The following is a 24063-nucleotide window of genomic DNA, read 5'->3' as shown; positions in this document are numbered from 1 at the left end:
TGTGCGAATCCGTGACGTTTGCAACGGAGGGAGCTAGTATCGCGAGGCGACATTGCGAATGCGACATGAATATCGTTTCAGATTGGCAGCACTGTCGGCCTCGTAACAAATCTCACCCATGTCGAGTCGAGCGCGAGAGACAGAAGCGTGAACTTGTACGTGATCGTTTGTCCGCGTTCGACGGATCTTTCAAATAGCGTGCGTGCAATCGGCGGACGGTACACGATTAAAAAGAAGCATATTCGTATAATCAGTTCGGAAAGGAACGTTTTAGAAAATCTGGGACGTTGAGACCGTGAAGGACAGCGGTTAATCCGGGCCTTGTGTACAGGCACACAATAGCCGATCGGGCATACTGGTGACACGACTGCGGATTTTCCTTAGTCAAGAGAGAACATACGAAGCTCGTAAAGTGCATGTGCTTGTGTGCGTGTCACTGGAAAGAGTTCAGAGCCGCTTCGGCGGCGCTCCCAAAACTAACCGCAGAATCGAGTCTGCGGTGGTGAGTCGTGGTTTTATCGGAGCACGATTGAGTACGATCGCGATCGCACGCGGCGGGGTCGTTTGTAATGGAGGAGGTTTCGGAGTGTATTCCCGTACGACAGAACAGTCTTGGCGATGCACGCCGTATCGACTAAGACGCGATATTTATCTTTAACCGTTCCTCCCGGCCGGCCGGGCAAAAGAGGCAGGTCGAAATTGGTATGGAATCGTCCAGGGTCCTCGACACTTAGAGAACACTCGTTCCCGTCTGTGATAAACCACTAGCCGCATAGAAGGAGATAGAAGAAGGAGATAAAGGAAGAGAATAAGCTGGTGTGTGTTTCGCGCGTGTTCTCGTCTGCCCTCTTCATCTTGTATTAAGTGTAAACATTTCCTGAAATCCGCTGCTAGGTTAGGATAGCATGGGGATTGATCCCCTGAAGGCATCGACCGACGAACCGTGACACCTGCGACTCGCCGTACGGTGTTCTGTGCGTGCATTGCTTGTGTGTGCGTGCGTGTCGTGTCGTGCGTGCCTTACGTGTGTATGCATCCTCCCAGGAAGCCGTTGGAGTTATATTTCCATCGGCGACCGTCCAAGGGAAGACGACCAAAGAAGAAAATATGTCAAGAATGGGGATCGATCCCCGAGAAAACGTACATCGTCACCGTTAATCGACCGGACATACGTCGGGAATTTTCTTCGTCGTTCAATCGAGACTTTCTGTCACGTTAAACAGAACTGTCGCGGATACTCTGCCACGACAGAGGACACTGGCAACATGCAGAAAAGAGACGGTAGGGATACACGCGAGAAGGAGCTCGCTCGTAGCTCCGAGCGCGAACAGGAAGCCGCGAAGAGAATCTCTCGCGGTAGCGGTAATCCTGCCAGATCCAACGTGCATTCCTCCAGGCATAGTGTCACTTCGTCGTCCAATGTACTCATGGTCGGGCCCAACTTCCGTGTCGGCAAGAAAATTGGCTCTGGTAATTTTGGAGAACTTCGACTGGGTAAGTTATTTTCTTTTTTTTCATTCTTACTTTTTTTTCTCTATTTTTCTTATATACCATTTAACGACCCCGAATGAAGTTGGTCCACGCGAACAATAAATAATCCTCGTTCGCCAGTTACACTTTTTTCTTTATGTTACGTGTAACGGACAGATCGGGTCAACGGTTAACACCCGCGCGTGAAAGTGGCTTCTTTGACGGTAGATCGAACAAAATGGAGCCACTCATAAAGTAGCTCGAAAATTTCTTTCTAACCTTTCGGAACTGTCGCGCCGCGGTAACGAACGGAACCTTAAAGCGAATTTTCATTTCGATCGATCTCAATGGAATTCTTTTCAGCTGATCTCTCTGACGGGATCGTACCTTCCGGTTTTTTTTTCTTCTTTTTTTTTTCGTAATATCCGTCCGACATTTTCACTCCTTCCATTTTAATCCACGGGTTCACGTGTTCGGAGACATTTGAAAAATCCCGTCGACGAACATAACTCGCTGTAAATTGGCCGATGACGTTCTTTTCGTATTTCGAATGCATCGTTTATCGTCAAACTTCATGACGTAATTCAACGATAATTTTATATCATTTATCTATGTTCGAAGCTTGTGATTTTCTTACTCAACATGTTTACTTTACTTTTAAATGGACTGCTATAACTCTCTGTAATTCAATGACTTTATTTATATTTTTATGAAAGAGAATAAAAGTTTGTAGATTGCGAACAGTAACTTGAGAAGGTCCAAGCAAAATGGTTAAAGTTGTTAATTAGCGGCCGGTCGATACGCGTTTTCGCAAATTATCAAAGTATCGAATATTTGGCGAGCAAAGTTAAAATCGACACGTCAACTAGTTTGTTATCCCGCGTGATTCGAGTTAAACGAGTTCTCCCGGCGAAACATTTAGTTCTACCAAGTTTCAATGTTTTATGTATAAGGTTATAGCAAAGTAACTTTTTACTCGTTTAAACGGTTAGGGATAAATTAAAATAATCGTTCCTTCAGGGCCGGCCTGCAGATTTCGGGGGTCCGAAGCAAGCTCCGAAAAGGGCCCCTTCGCATATATGGCATAAAAGAAAATTTATAAAATTAACATTAAAGCTTGTATAACTAATTTAGATTTGCAAAATTGTCTTATGGGGGCCCCGGACCTTGGGGGGCCCTAGGCGGTCGCCTAGTCTGCTTAGGCCCAGGGCCGGCCCCGAGATTTCGGGGGTCCAAGGGGAGCCCCGAAAAAGGGCACCTTCGTATACATGACATAAAAAAACAGCTCAAATAAAATTTATAAAATTAACATTGAAGCTTGTATAACTAATTTAGATTTGCAAAATTGTCTTATGGGGGCCCCGGACCTCGGGGGGCCCTAGGCGGTCGCCTAATCTGCTTAGGCCCAGGGCCGGCCCTGAGATTTCGGGGGTCCAAGGGGAGCCCCGAAAAAGGGCACCTTCGCATACATGACATAAAAAAAGCAGCTCAAATAAAATTTATAAAATTAACATTGAAGCTTGTATAACTAATTTAGATTTGCAAAATTGTCTTATGGGGGCCCCGGACCTCGGGGGGCCCTAGGCGGTCGCCTAATCTGCTTAGGCCCAGGGCCGGCCCTGAGATTTCGGGGGTCCAAGGGGAGCCCCGAAAAAGGGCACCTTCGCATACATGACATAAAAAAAGCAGCTCAAATAAAATTTATAAAATTAACATTGAAGCTTGTATAACTAATTTAGATTTGCAAAATTGTCTTATGGGGGTCCCGGACCTTGGGGGGCCCTAGGTGGTCGCCTAGTCTGCTTAGGCCCAGGGCCGGCCCTGAGATTTCGGGGGTCCAAGGGGAGCCTCGAAAAAGGGCACCTTCGCATACATGACATAAAAAAAGCAGCTCAAATAAAATTTATAAAATTAACATTGAAGCTTGTATAACTAATTTAGATTTGCAAAATTGTCTTATGGGGGCCCCGGACCTTGGGGGGCCCTAGACGGCCGCCTGGTCTGCCTAGGCCCAGGGCCGGCCCTGCGTTCTTTACATTTAGTTTTTTGATACACTAATTTTCTAATTTTCCCTACCGATCACAGAGGACAACTTGAGCCTTCCTAAGCGTAAATCGCGTATCCTTTAACGTACATAACGGTAGCGCTACTGTAGAAGGCACAAAGGTTTCGGCCCTCAAAGGGATCAAGTAGGTAAACCTTGCTACCCAAGAAAGCGTAACCATCCAACTTTGAAGGCTGAGCTTTGTGAATCTCACCTTCTCAACGTGTCGTTCGATTCCAACTTTCAATGCTTTCTCCGTGCAAGGGTATAACAAAGAACATTGACGAAAAGCTTGCACTTTTTCCCCTATGTGTTGGAAAAAGATCGAAAAATTCGATACACGAGTCCGCTGTAAAAAAAAAAAAAAAACAGAAAGAAACTTCGCTGCTGCTCTGTGACGCTTTTCTTCTTTTCTTTAAAGAGACACGGTTCACACTTACGAGCTTTAGACAGTATCAACTGTGTAAATATTGCAGAAGTACCGTGCCTATGTCAGCAAGGTATACACTTTACCTGGAACTTTGAACACAGTGCTGTACACTGTCGTTCAAAGATGTTTATATGCCCAATAAATATCAGAAAATTCAGAAATTTTCTTGGGAAAAATAGGGGAAAGTTGTAGAAAAATTTTACTATCTTAGAAGTTATTAGAAATGATTCATTCTTTGAATTCTATCTCTAGGATTGTCTTATCTTTTTCATACTTTTCTTTAGTACACGATGGTTATATAAAAGTATTAGAAATTATTAAACTATTTAAATTAAATAAAAATTCTGAAATTTAACACTATCACATATGGATTTTTGGAACTAAGGAGTGGGGAGGGGAAGGAATTAGTATTTGTATACATTTTATAATTCTATTAAAAACCAATATATATTTTTAAAAAAATTATTTAAGTTTTTCTATATATATAGCAATAAAATGGTAAATAAGTCAATCTAGTGTTAACGAATACTTATTTTATATCTACGATTGCATTCTGTTCGCGTAACAGTTTAATAAGTTCCAAATCTAGCCGAAGATTTATGAGCGATAGTGCACTTACATCTAAAGGGAGGACGAGTAAAAGTGTCCGCGTCAGGTTCTCTTTTTTATTGTCTAAAATCGTACGATGCTATGGTAAATATAGCCTGCATCGTGGTACGTGTTTACGCGTTATCGGTTGAATTATTACCCAACTGCAAGTGGTCTCTCCCGTTGTCCCTTATCGCCGTATCGCGCACAGTTGGCTGATATTTCAGAATTAAGACTCTGCTGTTCAACTTTCGCAAGCTGTCTATTCGACGTGTTAACGCTTTCGTGATTACAGGCTCGAACGCGATTTTTATACCTATAGAAAGTCCAAGAAAAAATATCTTGATACTACGTCAATGATCGTAAATCTGTTAACAAGAATTACTATCAATCGATAAAAATTGATGTTCGTTACGAAAAATGAAATAGAATACGAATTCATCGCGAAGTGTAATTGTAACTCGGGTGTCGAATGGTCGAGGTTCGAGCGAAGAATACAGATATCGCGAACGGGCAAGAATGCTTAAAGCAAACGTTCTTTTGTAAACGCTACTAATTAGCGGGTCACCGGTCTTCAGATATCCGCTCTGCCAATAGTCGCTTTCGTCGAATATACATAATAATTTTCGAGTTTGCACGAGGCTGCTTGTTAGTGCAACCTCGCCTCTTCCTTGTGATTCATCTCCGAAAGATCAGCCGCGTGTGAATCCCCATTTAGTTCTTCTGCCTGGACGGTTCCTTAAAATCCCTCTGACAAATTCAGACCGTGCTTTGCCTTCTGTTCGAACGCTTCGCCGCTTCTCGAACAACATCCTTTCTTTCGTACACGCTTATTTTTAATGCCGTTTAAGAATTTTAGTTTCGAACCTCTTCTTTTTCAAGTATCGTTAGAGATACATTCAGTAGAGGTACTTTAATTGCACGCGTTGGCAATGCAAATTATTCATGGCTAATTAAAGTGTTTTTTTTTTTATTCAATTTTGCATATCTAACACCATTTTTATCGTATTGGTTGATTGGCAATATTGCATTAGAATTGAAATTAATAGAAATTTTTGAAATCTCTGACGCAGCAGGTGCGTCGTGTGTTATCTATATGAAGCAATAGAAGACGCACCAGGTGTGTCATATACTATCTATATGGGGCAATGGGCGACGCATCTGGTGCGTCCTGACATTATTTAGAAATCTAAATTATCAAAATCATCAAAATCTTTTCTTCTTATTCAATTTTGCATACCTAACACCATTTTTATCGTCTTGGTTGATTGGCAATATTGCATTAGAATTGAAATTAATAGGAATTTTTGAAATCTTTGACGCAGCAGGTGCGTCGTGTGTTATCTATATGAAGCAATAGAAGACGCACCAGGTGTGTCATATACTATCTATATGGGGCAATGGGCGACGCATCTGGTGCGTCCTGACATTATTTAGAAATCTAAATTATCAAAATCATCAAAATCTTTTCTTCTTATTCAATTTTGCATATCTAACACCATTTTTATCGTATTGGTTGATTGGCAATATTGCATTAGAATTGAAATTAATAGAAATTTTTGAAATCTCTGACGCAGCAGGTGCGTCGTGTGTTATCTATATGAAGCAATAGAAGACGCACCAGGTGTGTCATATACTATCTATATGGGGCAATGGGCGACGCATCTGGTGCGTCCTGACATTATTTAGAAATCTAAATTATCAAAATCATCAAAATCTTTTCTTCTTATTCAATTTTGCATATCTAACACCATTTTTATCGTCTTGGTTGATTGGCAATATTGCATAAGAATTGAAATTAATAGAAATTTTTGAAATCTTTGACGCATCTGGTGCGTCGTGTGTTATCTATATGAAGCAATAGAAGACGCACCAGGTGTGTCATATACTATCTATGTGGGGCAATGGGCGACGCATCTGGTGCGTCCTGACATTATTTAGAAATCTAAATTATCAAAATCATCAAAATCTTTTCTTCTTATTCAATTTTCATTATTTTACGCGCAATCAGCTGACAGAAATATTCCCGTTGATTTACGAACGATCGTAGACAATGCTCGGAATATCCTGGAATAAACGAATTAGCGCGGTGTCAAATGCACTCAGTTAGCGGTTGTTTACTGGAGGAAAAAGACCGCGGTTGTTAATAATAGTTAGGCGGTCTAGCGCAATTATTCCGGGCGATTTTAATTTACGAGCGACAATAACTGTGGTACGAACGATTTAGCGACATTATCTCTGGATAAGTTAGCGGTAGGAGAGAGCGTTTTAGAGCTTTGTCGTCGATCACATGAGTCATTCTTAATATTGAAACGTTCTCGCGCGATTGCATAGGCCGTTGTCTCGTTCGCGCTTGTTCCGCGAGATCCGACCGCGACCGCAACAACATCCTTTCCATTCCATTCGCTGAAACACCGTATCGATTCGCGCCAACTGGACGGTATAAATAAAATCCACGATATAGCACTTCCATAATTTAGAACCTTGCACAAATTCGAGCCACGATGGTAATAAAGTCTGGAGGAAAGTGTCGTTACCCGCGGGGGCGTCGCGGAAATCCTTCCCGAAAGGATCACCGATATCGAAAAGTAAAAGTATCTAAGAAGGAAGCTCGATAGTCGAAAATAATGAAATTTAATCGATTCCGATCTCGGATGATCTACACTAGTGGAATTAATTCTGGACAGTTTTAAATTTTGACTTAAATTATTATTCAAATTATATAATATTTTATTTTCTAATTTTAAGGGGTCGCTTATACATAAAAAAGTCAGTAAAAAGACCTTTTACAGGCATACTTTTAATGTACAATAAAAATTTCAATTTCAAATATCAAAGGAGGTAGAAAAAAATTAATATTTCGTTGGATATCCTTTCATCCTGTGGTTGGGTATTTCACGTCATGCAACGTTCCGTGTTGCCAGGCGCAGGAACAAAAATGACAACACGGTTTAGATTTTTTTTAAATTAAAATTTTCAAACATTTACAAATGAAATCGCGTGAGAATATTAAGAATAAACATTATAGATTACAATAAAAATATTACGGTATCAATTTAGCATAGCAGAATATACATTTCCTGCGGAAATATTTTTATTCAAAGTGTCCAGAATTAATTCCACCAGTGTAATTATGAAAGGATTCATCGTGATATCGTGGAATCGGTGATCGAATCGATCGGTTAATGCCTTACATTCGAACGATTTCATGGGTCGCGATAAAGGTGTATTAATACCGGTTGTTCTTGCTCGTGCACGTTTGTCGTTCGACTAAGTCAGCGAAGTGTGAAGCGTACGAACGTTTCTATCGATACTCTAGTTTTGTCCTCCGGACAATTGTTCGATTCTCCTAAGTTACAAACGGATCGATGGAATCGTTTTCCGTGATTATCCGCACTAACCGATCGATCCGATCACCGATTCTACGATATCCCGATGCATCTTTCATAATTACATAATCCGAGTTCGGAATCGAATATCGATCGGAAATGAAATTTCATTACCTTCGACGATCGAGCTTCCTTCTTGGATTTTCACTTTTCGTTATCGGTTATCCTTTATTCGATCTACCTTTTCATTTATAAAATTAGCTTAACGAGCAATCTAATTAATCTCAGTGATTACACTTACAATTAGAATCTTACAAATATCACGACGAGATTTAACGCAGTTTCATTGTGCTCAGTTTATAGATGATTAACGAGCAATTAACCGTTCATTATCTTAATGCAACGATTATAAACAGCGACACGCTACCAGTTCGTCCGCTATTCCATTAATACTAATTGCAAGCGAGTACTTTGAATTCAGCATTGCGCTCTACCCACCCATTCATACGTTCGATCGACGATCGGTTATTCTTCGTGGATTGGTTGACCGTTTCATCGCAGCTGACATTGTCACGTGATATTTATCGTAATTTACTAATACAAATGCACCCTCTCTCGTATCGTCATCCTTGGATCTAGTTGACACTAGTAAAAATCAATCGCTGAGGCTGATCGTTAAAAGAGTAGAGATTTCTTCTCTCTCGTGTATCGCTCTTGAATCGATACATAAACGCGTCCTCGAGTTATTCCACGCGAACACGCTTCGCTAAGCGATCGAGGCCGATGCAGAATATATACGTGTATCGCGAAAGATAGCCGAGTTAACCGGCGCGAAAGCGGTGGAAAACGCTTTTGGATACGGTTTGGAAAGCAATTTGTTCACGGTGTACACGACCGATAATGGGACAATTATCGAAGCTGGTACAAGGCGAACGCAACAATTGACCACGTCTCGGCCGGATCGTCCTCGGGAAGTGCATTTACGCTTGTCCACAAGCGACCAGTCACCGACCAGGAAGGTGATAAACTGATAACAGCAGCCAGTGCGATACGCGTTAATAGCGCCACGTGGCTCGAGAAACTCGCAAAGACGATCGCTTTTGCATTCCGTGCCGAACCAGTCACGACTCCGATCACCGTCTCTCCTCGATCGTCACCGAGCGATAAACCAGAGCAATTACGTCTTTATAACCGTCCGAAAGTCAATTACTCCGGCTCGTTGATGAAAGAAAGATTCAATCTGGTTCAAATTCAAATAAATTCGTTACAAGTATTATTTTTCCACGTAATAAAAATGATCTTATTCCAAAATTCCATATAATTCGCTCTCTAATTCGAATAATCAAACATCGTCAACTTCTTTCCGATTTGCATTAGGATACCCGATATTACGGGTTCGGGCTGGCTCGGAAGAAATCGGGCTGGCTCGGATAAAATCGGGCAGGTTCGGACGCGGCCCGCGACCCAACTCTCATATACATATACGTAATTATTTAGAAGTTGGTCCTCCTCACCGATTTTCGTGACCTTGAAATATGTTGTCAAGGCCATCATTCTGAACAACTTTTCTCTATACATGTTACCGCCGCTCGGCCTTACTTTCCGAGATATTTGCAAAAATCTTTAGTTAAACTTAGATTACGAGTACACTGTATTCCGGGAGAAATGGAGACTGAATGGTGATTGAAAGAGTGATTGAAGTGGTTTGAGGTTAGGGTTAGGGTTAGGGTTTTGTGTTTGATTTTTTCACGTTATAATTACTCTTTCTTTCACTTTTTATATATTGTATACCTATTATTCATTTTGTGTTTTGTCAGAAATCAGAAACATTTCGCCCATCATGTCGAAAAATGCCATTATACGCTCATTAATATCATGTTGACGTCGGAATAAGAACTCAACTATATATTCCACGTAATGAGACATACGAGTTCCATAACGAGGAATATTAGCTCTCGTATCACGCTATGTACGCGGTAAACCTAAACCTAACCTAACCCGAACCCGAACCCTAACCTCAAACCACTTCAATCACTCTTTCAATCACTATTCAGTCTCCATTTTTCTCGGAATACAGTGTACTAAAGACCGAGCGGCGGTAACATGTATAGGGAAAAGATGTTCAGAATGATGACCTTGACAACATATTTCAAAGTCACGAAAATCAGTGAGGAGGACCAACTTCTAAATAACCATACTTATTAACGCTTGCAATAAGCATGTTCGAAATCTATTTTGTATAAAATGAACATACAGGTGGAATGAAATTCATTTCAAATAAATTCGTTACAAGTATTATTTTCTCCACGTAATAAAGATTATCTTGTTCCAAAATTCGATATCAAACTTATTGAAAGTATTAACAAGTAAATATGAGAGTCCGAATCCGCCCGACTTCATCCGACCTGACCCGAAACAGTCGCGCTACCCGACATCACGTATGTATCGGCCGGCCGATTTTTTCCGAGCCCGCCCGAGCTTAAAAGCGTTACGTTACGTTTCCAAACGTCATATGGTTCTCTTTAAACCGCGTTCCCATTGATTTCCGCTTGGAAGCTCGTGTGAAAAGTTATTTGCGGATCGCACGTGCCGTTACAAACGCGTGTTGCACTTTAGTATTCGTAATAAGCTGCAACTTTAAGCTCCTACACCCGTGACCCAGCAAAGTTGTTGTCCTTTTCACGAGTGATAACATAGCCGGCTGGAAAACTCGATCAGCTGATGCTGACGTCATTGCGATGGTGTAAAGTTGTTCGAGTGCAGCATATCCGACGCTTTACGAATCATACTGGCATCGATTCGATTAGTTCGATATTCAAGCCTCTTAGAATGCATCTTATCAAGCCGCCTCGTCGATTTCATTGCGTTTTATATTCTAGTCTTCAAATGTCATCCTTTCGCTATGATAAAATATTAAGGTCTTTCGGAGCAAAAGGGTTAAATTCTAAAATCTTAATCTTCCAATTAACGAATATCGCTGTAATTACATTTCAAAATGATGGTTAAGTTAGTAAGAACCTCGGCGAGGTAGTACGGGAACAGGAAGTACGAAATTCCAAACCGTAGGCCAGAGAAGTGGCGTAGGTAAAACCGACCTTCCGGTCGGTACCTGAGGGGGTCGATCGCGGCTCTTACTACGTTCCCACGGTCGCGTCTAGAAAAATTGATCGAACGCTTTCGGTAAGAACACGTTTCGAATTCAGTCACAGTTTATTAACAGAGTCGATTATAGGGAGTCGTAACGAAATTCAAATTTCTCACGGAAATTTCCTGTTTTCCCTGTTTAATTGCTTCGCTCCGATGGAAACTCTGTCGTTCGATTCTCCGTTTAATTTATTCAACCTCTATAATTACGTAACTTTACGAAACTTTCCGCTCCGCTCGGAGAAAGCGTTTATCACGACCGGTAAACAGAAGGCAAAGAAAACGCGTCGATTTCCTTCAACCTATTTCGCCCCGTGTCTCGTCTCTTCTTTTCATTCGAGGAAACAGCTGCGAGCAATGTAACCCTTCGCGAACAGACGTTAAGTTTCCTCTGTTTCAAAGTATCTCTCGTACGAGGCTCGACGTTCGAAAAGGGTTAACGCGTTATGTATCTAGAATCAATTCTCTCAAAATTCCTTATTTCAAAATATAAAATATCTCCTCCGCGATCCATTTTTCAAACACGGTAACGTCCAAGTTCTCGGTCAGCTGATTCGCTCTGACCGTTCAGCTGACTCTCTTAATTTCCCCCATAGCGAGCGCTTGTCGCTGCAATTTTCCAGCGTGTCCACTCGACGGCCCGTGACCGGTCCATTCGCGAGGGGGATGGGTTCGAATTCGAACAGGCTCGTGTTGCGCGCACACCGTCTCGTCGGAGGGCAGGTAGCGAGTACCTGTCTGCTTGGTCGACTCGAGTGACTCAGGAGAGAAGCTGATGACTGCAAAGTGAAATGAACTCGGCCCCGGATCCGGCTAGACTAGCCGGGCACCGTATAACGTCCTTTTAACACCGCCTCGTTGCTGGCTCGTCCGTTCGCTTCGCACCTTTCCCTCTCGTTCTCTCTCTCTCTCTTCTCACCTGGCTTGTATGCCAGCTCGGCAACGGAAACGCGATATATTTTTAGACAGCCGCTTCTTCGGCAACTCGGACTTGACCCACGCGGAATTAACGATGTCAGCCGCGTGTTCGTACGCCAATCTACATGTTAACCCGCGCCCCTAATTGCTTCTTGATCACCTTCCCGCGCTCGTGAGCCGCGAAAAATGGAGATTATCGTTAGAGGATCGTTAGAGGATCGCTAGAGAGTCGTTGATGAATCGTAGCCTTGCCAAAGGCTCGTTAAATGATTTCTGGAGCATCCTTACGGAGTTAGCGAGGAATTAAGTATCGGAGAGTTAGAAGTTCGCTAAAAGATCATAGGTTTGTTAAAGCACCCTTACCAGAACTCCCTCGGGGATTACTCCAAGATAATCAAAGCTGCGAGAGCTAGGAACAGAAGTCTAGCACCACTTACGTAAGCGAAGGGATGGAAAGAGATGAATCGTGTACCCTGATTGTCGATCAACAATAAATTCAGTATTTTTGCTCCCATTTTCCACGCGTTTAGGAAAAACAGCAGGACGAGTGTTCTCGTTGAACACGACTGTTTTTCGAGTACACGAGTAACGATTCATCGAGATCCGAATTTTGAACGACAGCTATATTTTTCATTTCTAGCTATAGAATCCTACTTAACACTTCGAGCATTTGAATTTCAATAGAAATCCATCATTCATATTATTAGGAATTTTTTGACTTATTTAATTGGAAATACTATATTAGATACTTGAAATTATGGGTGAGGTGATTGATGATAATAAGATTTGCGGAGGCAAAAGTAATACTTAATAGAATTTTTAATGTTCAATCTTTGTCACACCTTCGTTAAAAATAAAATATACCCAGCTATATATACTAAATAAATAAATATACTCGCAAGGAGGTTCGAAAGCGCGACGCTCATAAACTTTCCCTAATTAATCGTCTATTTTGAAAAAATATAACATCTCAAGTTTCGCAATTACGTAGCCGATTCTGACTATTTATATCCAGACCGTGTTTCCAAACTTTAATAAACGAACTGGTAATGAAAAAGCGTACTGTTCCTTGATCGTTCTTTGGTCTGACTCATCCTCGGAGAAAATACAAGGTTTCTTTCGAAGTTTTTGTTTCCGAGTGATTGCAAGAAAGTCCGAAGGAAGGGGAAATTGTTCGTCATACAGCCATTTAGGATGTTCCGTAACCCAGTTAACCGCGTCAGGCTATGTTTCGTATTCTTTCGGAATTATTTCTCCTATCGAGCGCCGGCGAACAGAATTGCTCCGCGAGTAATTATCGGTTTTCTCGCGTGTATCTCGATTTTCACCGCGACACCTGTGACATATTCGTCTGTTAAGGCTGGAAAGTGTGTATTAACGTAAGGGGATTGGAATGGAAACAGCTGTCGCGGTGGCGTGAAATTAAATGAAGAAAATTTGTAACGGATCGTCGGATTTATAGGAGATTATTAATATTTCTCGTAACTGTACGAAATTAAAACGGATATTTTCGTTTTCCTTCTTGATTATTATGGTTGCTCCATTTTCCTCGAATACCGGTTGCGAATTATCCGGTGCACGTGTAAAAGGAAAGGCGTCAGCAAACGGGCGATGGCGTCAGAACCGATGCAACGAGCGTGGCGAACAATTCCCTTTTGCTTTTCGCGCAGTTCCGCTGGTTAACTTGCCCCTCTATCAGACCCGATGCTGCTGACAATGATTTATGCCTGGCCACGCGTATTGGCAGAGATTCCGTGGTTTCCTCGAGGCTGCTTGTTTCCGCAGGGAATCGTTGCTCTTCGACCCGTACCTTTCGACGTTTAACGTTACCACTGGAATAATTCATCCTCGATAATTTCGCGAATCTGCATTCCGAAAATTAACGGGATAAATCGGATAAAATTCAAAAACTCCCAGATTCCACGATGCAATCGTCGATCTTTTAAAAAATATCAAAAATTCAAAGGGTTTCAAAGTATAATCGAATTGCTTGTAATGGTTTGTTGCAATTCAGTCACCAACAAGAAGGCATCAATTTTTCTGTGGCCAATTGACTTTCAACGTTTCCACTGGAATAATTCATCCTCGATAATTTCGCGAATCTGCATTCCGAAAATTAACGGGATAAATCGGATAAAATTCAAAAGCTCCCAGATTCCACGATGCAATCGTCGATCTTTTAAAAAATATCAAAAATTCAAAGGGTTTCAAAGTATAATCGAATTGCTTGTAATGATTTGTTGCAATTCAGTCACCAACAAGAAGGCATCAATTTTTCTGTGGCCAATTGACTTTCAACGTTTCCACTGGAATAATTCATCCTCGATAATTTCGCGAATCTGCATTCCGAAAATTAACGGGATAAATCGGATAAAATTCAAAAGCTCCCAGATTCCACGATGCAATCGTCGATCTTTTAAAAAATATCAAAAATTCAAAGGGTTTCAAAGTATAATCGAATTGCTTGTAATGGTTTGTTGCAATTCAGTCACCAACAGGAAGGCATCAATTTTTCTATGGTCAACTGACTTTTAACGTTTCCATTGGAATAATTCATCTTCGATAATTTCGCGAATCTGCATTCCGAAAATTAACGGGATAAATCGGATAAAATTCCAAAGCTCCCAGATTCCACGATGCAATCGTCGATCTTTTAAAAAATATCAAAAACTCAAAGGGTTTCAAAGTATAATCGAATTGCTTGTAATGATTTGTTGCAATTCAGTCACCAACAGGAAGGCATCAATTTTTCTATGGCCAATTGACTTTTAACCTTTCCACCGGAATAATTCATCCTCGATAATTTCGCGAATCTGCATTCGGAAAATTAACGGGATAAATCGGGTAAAATTCAAAAGCTCCCAGATTCCACGATGCAATCGTCGATCTTTTAAAAAGTATCAAAAATTCAAAGTGTTTCAAAGTATAATCGAATTGCTTGTAATGATTTGTTGCAATTCAGTCACCAACAGGAAGGCATAAATTTTTCTGTGGCCAACCGACGTTCAAGCTAGTCTCGTCTAATACATTCCGAGAAGCTTTGCTATTACCGCAGACTACTTGGCACGCTGGTGTCTCTTCTTCTTTATGACATAATCGGAGGGGGAGAGAAGGCGAGACGTGGCTGGATTTATCGTGCAGAGGTCGTTGCAAATACATAACGTTACGTTACAGAAACGATTACGCCCGTAATAATCTCGGGAGGCAAGTGGCGGAACGTGATGGGAATGCACCGTACCGAAGGTGTGCATTAGAAACAGAAGGAAGAGGTTCAAGAGGGAGGAATGTTATCGCCGGCCAGTCGCATCTGCCGGCTTTGATTGAACCGCGTTCGAATTAGCGAGTTAAAAAAGGATTCTGCGTGAAAGCGAATGCGAATTCGATCGAGACTAGGTGGTTTCTTACGGTCGTTATTTCATTTCACTACCATTTTACTTAATTAATAAATTCACCGAGTTAACCCAAATTTTCATGTCGCTACGTCATTACTTGTGTTCGGTTGTTATCAGCTTCCAGGAAGTAATTTTGTATGTTCCTGTTGTTTAAAGCTCTGCTTAAAGGTACAACTGATGGGGAAGAAAAAAAGTGGGTCATTCGTGCGTCGAGCTCTGATTAACCCTTTGAGGGCACATTTTTTTCCCGAACAAATTATTTAAATCAAGGGTTATCTAAAGATTTTTGAGGGTCGCTGATTATGATTTTGGAAAATTCAAAAATTTTTTCCGAAGAAACTGACACGTGAAAAATTCTGAAAAAAAAAAAAAACAGAATGAAAATTATATAACTTGGAACCTATTTTATAATTAAAATTATATAACTTGGTTAACTGAAAAAAAAGTTCAAGTTTCTCCCTCTATTCTGATATTTATCGATGCGATCGATCGTTTCGTTTTTGTTTCATACGTGACCCGCATCGTTGCACTTTCGTAGAATAATTCATAGAGCAATATCTCGAAGTTATTCTGAAAAGATCATGACATAAGCTTTCCTTATCTAGGAGGATCTTCCAACAAGATTCTTATGAAAGGGAACGTACAAAGGAGAATTGATATTCTGAAATTATTCAGGATTTTACAATTCATTTTACGACTTCGGCGGTGAAATTTCAAAGGATTCATACAAATTTGCAATCGATTCAAATTACACCTATTGAAAACGCTCTCTTTAGTATATTGCAACATATTGCAACGACTGAAAATTTTCTTATCTCTTGTAAATTGACGAAGTAACGAGACGACCTTTATATCCATAAACAAAGTCAAAAGTGGAGGATAAATATTCTTTACGATCAACTTTCTTGATAAGATTCTTTGTTCCTGTTACAAAGCGTAAAGGGTTAAAGAGAAAAATTGCACTCGTCGGATGCATCTATCTGGTGTGTTTTTTGAACGAGGAAATTACCTTACGAAATAACCCGTTCGTTTCTGCTTTGTTGCTAAGTGACCCTGATAAATAAAACGATATTTTCAACGTCCTTGTGAGTCACGCGAAATGATATCTGCAATTTTTGTTGCATCCGCCCGATGCACCTGGGCGTATGCAGCCGCTTAGCCGAAACGCGGTCCAAAAATAGGGCTCGATTTGAAATATTTTCGTATCCCGTCTCGCGAAACCCACCACCTTACTATTATTAGCTCGTAATAATAGAAGCTTCCTCGTGTCAGTCTTCTTTTTTTGTCCTTTGCTTCTCATTCAGAGATACTCGGTTCATTATCACTCGGTTACGATAACAATCGGTACGAGTTGAATAAAGCGATCATAGATTATGAATCACCGACGATAGTTAAGTCCAATAGTAAATTATAACATTTTTCTGCTTTGAAATAATTAAATATAAATTTATCAATATTTTTATCGAAGCTTCATAATCAGCTATCAATTTTTAATTTAATTTATCATCGCGATTTCTGGATATAATCGTTTATATTCCAGTGTTCATTAATCAAGTACACAGGTACTTATCATTCGTTATCAGTTCAGGATAGGAGCGTTTGGAGTACTTGGGCGAACAATTAAATATCCGACTCGTGGCAAAGTTCTCGCGTACGAAGGAGCGACGATTTCGCGGGAAAGGAAGCGAACAAAAGCGGCTGTTTTCGTTCGTTCGTCGTCGTAGCTGTTGTTCGCGTTGTCAACAGGCGAATCGCATTTTGCACACGCACGCACACCGCTCGGAGAGCACATAATACCGAGGTCTTCGTCGATGGCCTCTTTAGCCAAAGTCAGCCTCGGCTTCTAAACTCTCGCGCGTACAATTCTGGCTTTCGAGCCGCGAGATTACAAGTATTTTATAGAATTACCCGCGGAAGTAATCGATCCTTAATTATTTAAAAAAAAATTAAGAAACTAATGGAACACTTAGTATATATGACGCGGCATAACCAGCTGATGTTTAACGTCCGACGAGGATAGACAGCTGGTGTACCCGATGTAAACTTTGCCTTTCGTTGATTCAAATCTCCTCGCATCCTCTCGACCTTCGAATAATGTCATGGAAATGGAATCCTTCGAGGATTCCGAGGAAACCGATGAAGCAACCCTCTCGTTATTATTCAACTTTACTTTCTATTCGCATCGGTAATCAAATCAAAGCTGCGATATTAGATTATTAAATTTTTGATGATCTTCCATATTTCTTTTTATAATCGTCCTTGGGCTACCACGAAGATTGCATCAGGCTTATCTTCTCTTTTCAAATCCGACACCAGATTCACTGGTATCGATCCTGAAGATACACCGAGGTCAAGAACTTCGTTAGAAAGGCACGGTGACGTTAGAACGTAAGGTCAAGCGCAGCATTGTATGTACAATGTTACTTCTTCAAGTAGTTTCCACGTCTTCGACAGGTTTCATTCGTTCCTTCGACTGTCCTGTTCTTTATGGACACCGGTGTTGCACTCTAGTTTCCTTTTAACTAAAGTGTTTTAGATCAGATCTAATTAGGGAGGAATTAGATGATTTAATTACACGCGATTCTCGAAGAAAGAAACATCGAAGATTAATATTTGATGATTTCAGTTTTATTCGAGGAAATCTTTTAGTTTTACTCTACTGTGGAATTTTGCGATGGTGAGGCGGAAACGATTGCCCTCCACGGGTCATCCTGACCCTATAATAAATTATCTTGATTTAAACTAGAATATGTCCACTATTCTAAATTACTTTAATTATTTCTTTGATTAATTATTCGATTATACAAAATATGAGGTCAGATATCTCCACAATAAGTAAAATATTAATTAGTTACTTTCAATGAAGTCCAGCATCGTCAGCAATTAGAGAAACCAATCGATCACTTGATGCTTTCTCTTTTGTTAATTGTTCTTCCTGAAAATCCGCTGTTTTCTTTGCCCTCGCTTTCGCTCTGTCGTTCAGTCGTTAACTCCGAACTCGAGGCACTTTTCCACTTTCGAGTGCAACGAGTTCGACCATCTGCAGCTCGTTAAAATCTTCAGATCTCGGTTTTATCGGCTTCTTTTTTCATCATCGTGTATCGTTGCTTCGAAACAGGGCCACTGGATCTTTATGAAATTCCTTCTTCAAACTTTGCTCGACAATTTTGTTTTCTCCCTTTTTTTTTTTTCTTTAAATAAGATCGCTATTGTTCTTTTTGTACAGAAAGGTCCGTCTTTAGAAACGTAATTTCGAGAGGCACTTAACGGGCCAAAGGTTCCGGCAAAAGTTGGTTTCTCTCGCGAAATTTTATCCGAAGAAAAATAAGGTCACCACGAATTCGAGATGAAAATGTCAACATCAGGAAGACAATTTCTTCCACGCTACGTTTTCTCGCGAATGGAAATATCTGCGGTTACGTAAGCGTCTGTGCGTTCTGCTTTCCCGCAGATTTCTCGGTATTTTTCATTGATAAAGATCGTTCTAAGCGTAATCGCGCTCTTTCAAAGCACAATCGTGTTACCGGAGCATCGTAATGCCTGAATAGACTTTCACTCCGAACCATTGTTCGTTGCGACTGGCAATCAGCCATTTTGTATCAAGAAGATTAATGAAACATTTGTACAGCCGTTTTCATTAAACTTTCAGGATTAATTCGTAGCGGCACACGCGTTGTTTCGTGGAACTTTTACGTCGTGAAATTTTAAAATCAATCGAGGATCGATATTGAGTATCGTTCTTGTATGGGATTTGACGATGGTAAGGCTGAAATAAATTCTGGCTCAATTGGAATTAGGTGAAGGATTATGGTTAACTAAATTCCATCGAAATTACGAGAAATTACACGTTATTTCGTGGAAATTTTAAAATCAATCGAGGATCGATATGAACCATCGTTCTTGTATGGGATTTGACGATGGTAAGGCTGAAATAAATTTTGACTCCATTGGAATTAGGTAAAGGATTATGGTTAACTAAATTCCATCGAAATTACGAGAAATTTCGCGTTGTTTCGTGGAACTTTTAATTCGTGAAATTTTAAAATCAATCGAGGATCGATATGAATCATCGTTCTTGTATGGGATTTGACGATGGTAAGGCTGAAATAAATTTTGACTCCATTGGAATTAGGTTGAAGGATTATGGTTAACTAAATTCCATCGAAATTACGAGAAATTTCGCGTTGTTTCGTGGAACTTTTAATTCGTGAAATTCTAAAATCAATCGAGGATCGATATTAACCATCGTTCTTGTATGGGATTTGACGATGGTAAGGCTGCAATAAATTTTGACTCCATTGGAATTAGGTGAAGGATTATGGTTAACTAAATTCCAACGAAATTACGAGAAATTACGAGAAATTACGACAAAACTACAATTAACGACTGAAATACAAACGCCGCGTAAACAATGAACGATGCATCAAGACTGACCCGTTCGTAAGGTCTTCGCCTTCAGGCTTGCTGACCCTAGACGGGTCACCATGACCCTGTCGTAAATTATCTTAACCTAAACTAAACGTATTCCTATGAGAAAGAATGTCCACTATCCTACACTTGTAATAAATATTAATCTTCGATGTTTCTTTCCTCGATAATCTCGTGTAATTAAATCGTCGAGCTCCTCCCTAATTAGATCTGATCCTGCCATTCGAACACCCATCGTCTTATCAATCTGCATTTAATTAGCGTCACTGCCGCTCGATTGCAAACACAATTAAGGGGATCCGAGAAAACCAACGTTTATATTCGACTCGTCGACGGCTAACGAGAGAGGAGGATCAGTTAAGAAAGGAAAATTAAGCTTCGTTCCTCTGAAACCTGATAACCACCAGCGCGAATCCCGTCATGGACGTTTGAAATTGAAAAATATGGAAATTCTACGCGGAATTTCGATATCATATTTCGAATCACAATTTCGAACGAAACGCGATTCGTGTATTTGTTCGCGAGGATTGTAATATCAATCTTTGCTCCTCTAAAAGTATTCCAAAGCGAATGCAAAACAAGATAATAGCCTGGTTCCCGACTTCCTTGGAAGTTCGGTAAAGTTTGTTTCACTGTTGGAAAAGTTAAACATTCAATGGAGAGAATCAATCATTCCGTAAAAGGCAACGTTTGCACAGGAGATTTCTGTTTAACATTTCCACTGCTTTCAATTTAACATTCAGCGATCAACACCTCGAGTTGGATAAAATTTAATAATCGAAAGAGAAGGAAAAAAATTGAAGAAAATCCATCGTTCGACGAAGAACGTATAATTTTCTTTCATCGATTCGCAGGGAAAAAAATCGATGGACGATCAATCATGTGTTTCATTAAGACTTGCAGATACTCGTCTTGTATTAATATTTCATTCGGTTCTTTCCGAGCTCGCGTATCAATTATGCAAACGAATTGTACACACTTACGTCTCGTTTCGATGTTAATTTCAAACGATTCCGTATCATCTATGTGTGCATAAATAATTGAGGCTAATGGCCGGAGCGATTTGAATTATTAGGTAGCGATCGTTCCTCGTTCGATTATTAATCGGCCCCGTTCGAATGCCCGGCTCATTTGAACGTTTGATAATTTATAATCTTCCCCCGCTGCGAAATTCGAAACATTGTTTGCCGGGAAAAACTTTCGCGTTCTCTCGACAGCTGGGAGATTGCGAATTACCAAGTTCGAGGTATCTTAAATTACCTTGATTGCAGATTACACGGGGAAAGAGTTGACGAAAGTAGATTACCTGGTAATTTCGTTTAATAATTTAACCGTCTGACATTTCCTGACACATTTCCCGGTATCTTATCAACCTTTAGCTACAATATAACCGACAGAGATTATAGTATAATTTACAATTCGTACCAGATGGATAATCGATACGAAAAGTTATATCACTCGCTTTAATCGCTCGCAGACGTTTTTCAATTAGATTCGCCTGCAGCTGGCAATTTCTCTTAATGGACCTCCCCGACCCGTAGGAATCTCCTCTCGAACCCTAAGCTATTTCAATGTCATCCCTCTCGAGCATACCGAGGATTAATTATTTAGAAGCTTGTTAAACCTCGATAAACGTTGCTGGATACGCGTCGATATTAATCCGCTTCTCCCTCGAGTAAGATGGACAGTTTCTGAGATAGGGTTGAACGTACTATACAGAGATGAGAAGTTGACCGGTGGGAGGGTACAGGGGCGAAGGGGGTACTTCGCACGCTCCGCCCCCACGTTTGATCCTCGCGTTCAAAGTTCACCGCAACTTGTTTTGTCGCGAAGTCTCATTTTTCTTCTTTGCCGGGCGACGCGATTGGTGGACGATCGGCCAATAGCGCGCGACGATGCGTGTGCGGGAGGCGTGGCTTATCGACGCATTCCTTAACCTCGTCAACTTCTCAGCTTTCTGTAGTACTCGTCCGGAAATACCCGACGAATGATGGAAACTCTAAGGGAGGAACGACGTTCGTCAAGATTTCGAAGGAACGAAAATTCGATGACGAGGAAAAGAGTTAGAGTAGCTATCGAAAAGTGGCTCTCGTAAACGAACTTGCCGTTCGCCGTGTATTCTTTTCCTGCGACCCAGGGCTCTTGCTAGCTGCACGTGCTGGTACCCTGACCTACATTTACACCTACGTCTAAGCCTGTGTCTACGACGGTCGATCGTTTGACCGTCCGGCGCCGATTGCCTGGCAACTGGGCGCTCTGATTTAATATTTTTCAAATCCCCCCCCCCCCCCCCCCCCCCCCCATTCCGCCCTCCACTCGTACACTAGGGGAATTAATTCTGGACACTTTTAAATTTTTACTTAGATTTCGCATTTATTCAAATTGTTTAATATATAATCATGTATATTTTATATTCTAAAGTTTAGATTTTTTTAAATACAAATTTTCAAACATTTACAATAAAAATATTATGGTATCAATTTAGTAGAATATACATTTTCTGCGCAAATATGAAATAAAGAATATTTTTATTCAAACTGTCAACAAATGTCAACGTATCAAGGGAGGTAGAAAAAAATTAATATTTCGTTGGATATCCTTTCATCCTGTCATTGACTATTTCACATCATCCGACCTTTCGTGTTGTCAGGCGCAGAAACAAAAATGACAACACATTTTAGATTTTTTAAAATTAAATGTTTAAAACAATTATAAATGAAATCGTGTGAAAATATTAAGTATAAATATTATAGATTATAGTAAAAATATTAGCATAGCAGAATATACATTTTCTGCAGAAATATGAAATAAAGAATATTTTTATTCAAAGTGTCCAAAATTAATGTGTATTTCCCTCTTTCGCGCTGTTTAACGCTCCGATGTTCTTATCGAACCTGTTGCTTCCGTTATATCGACCCGGGGAGGAAAGAAAAATGAAAAGGAACATTATCGAAACGGTTTGATCGATGCGCCGGGTAATCGTCGTGATTTTACGTCACCAGATCTGCTTACAATTTAGATATGTATCCCGAAGCGCATCGCTTTCTAAATCCGTCGATAGGTCAAAATGGCACGCGACCACGATAAAACCGTCGGATATAATAGAAAATTTATAACACAGGAATGCCCGAGGGTAATGGTGTTAATCTCCTTTAGAAAACACGGTCGCTGGGTTTACAGGGTTTATTACTTTACTATTCGCAAATAGACCGAACAGTTACAGCTCCGAAAATTTACCAATCATAAATTAGAGGATCGTACGAGGGGAATCAGTAGAGATGTGAAGATGACAAAATTTATTTCGCGCGCGATTTGTCTACAAGATGGTTTAGACAAGAGTGAGTTTGCGAGCACCAGAAAACGCTTTCCCCAAAAAGGGAATTCGGTGTTCTTGACGGAGGGGGAAAGGGACTTCTGACCATTCATAGATTGGCCGTCGGGTTGGCAAAACGATATGAATTATTGTTTTATTACCCATTAACCAAGCTCCAACTCAGGACGAATCCTCCAACCAAAAAGGTTTATTTTGCAATGACTTCTTCACTCAGGGGGGGATATTGTGGCGTCGAGGTCGATAATGAAGAAAATGTCGACGCCGCCTTAATTAATCATTTATTTTTATTAACAAAATTCAAATAGCTTTTCTTTCAACATTCATCAAACTACAAAGATGTGTTAATTTTGATAAATTTCAATTCCAATAAATAATTATAATTAAAACTTCAAAAATGGATAGAGTCCCAAAAAGTCTTTACAGCCTTTTGCCTTTACCTCCTGGTCGCGACATAAATTGAGAAGAAAAATAGACATGATATTTTCCATTTTCGGTGTTGCCTTCGTGTCGAGGAACGATGAGTGCCGTTAAGCGGTGCCCGCACGTGCTATCCTTTTTAATTAATCGTTTCATTATACATTTATAGGACGAATATCTTTCACACTCGAGCCTATATCCAGGTCGTCGGCTCGTTTTTTCTTTTCTTTTCATTCAGAGTTTCGTTTGATTTTCACGGAATAATACCGTAGGATTTTTGTCTAACGATTTTCTTGTGTTGCTCAACACTTCTCTTTGTCAGGTAGCTTGTCGGGAAAAGCGATTCCCTTATTTCGTATCCCCTTAACGATTCCCTTATTTCCCGTAATTGCGAATCGTTAATCAAACCGGACACGGAAGCATCCTCGCATCTTCTTCCAAGATTATTTTCATTAATTGCACAGCAAGGTAACGTGGCTTTCGAAGCGCATCAAAGCCCAGCGATAAAGAAGAGTAGCCGCAAAGAAACTGGGGGAGAAGGTGAATCGATAAACTTCTTTCTCCTCGCC

The 24063-nt window shown here is 40.5% G+C and overlaps 1 protein-coding gene across 9 annotated transcripts in view; it reads left to right on the top strand.

Annotated features, from left to right (window-relative positions):
* The first annotated feature begins 123 nt into the window (after positions 1 to 123).
* The window catches only part of gish (casein kinase I gish), a 54964-nt gene continuing 31024 nt past the window's right edge, over positions 124 to 24063 (top strand). For 3 of the 9 annotated variants that reach the window (XM_034315436.2, XM_034315431.2, XM_034315427.2), the window contains exon 1: positions 126 to 1494. In XM_034315436.2, the coding sequence (XP_034171327.1) occupies positions 1266 to 1494 (229 nt within the window). In that variant the 5' untranslated portion in view covers positions 126 to 1265. Of the gene's footprint in view, positions 1495 to 24063 lie in introns of all 9 variants that reach the window. The other 6 variants (XM_034315433.2, XM_034315432.2, XM_034315430.2 and 3 more) reach the window with 4 other exon arrangements.

Source organism: Osmia lignaria, chromosome 15 (assembly GCF_051020975.1).
Source record: "Osmia lignaria lignaria isolate PbOS001 chromosome 15, iyOsmLign1, whole genome shotgun sequence".
In the NCBI taxonomy this organism is placed as follows: domain Eukaryota; kingdom Metazoa; phylum Arthropoda; class Insecta; order Hymenoptera; family Megachilidae; genus Osmia; species Osmia lignaria.
This window is presented reverse-complemented; position numbering and strand designations above follow the sequence as displayed.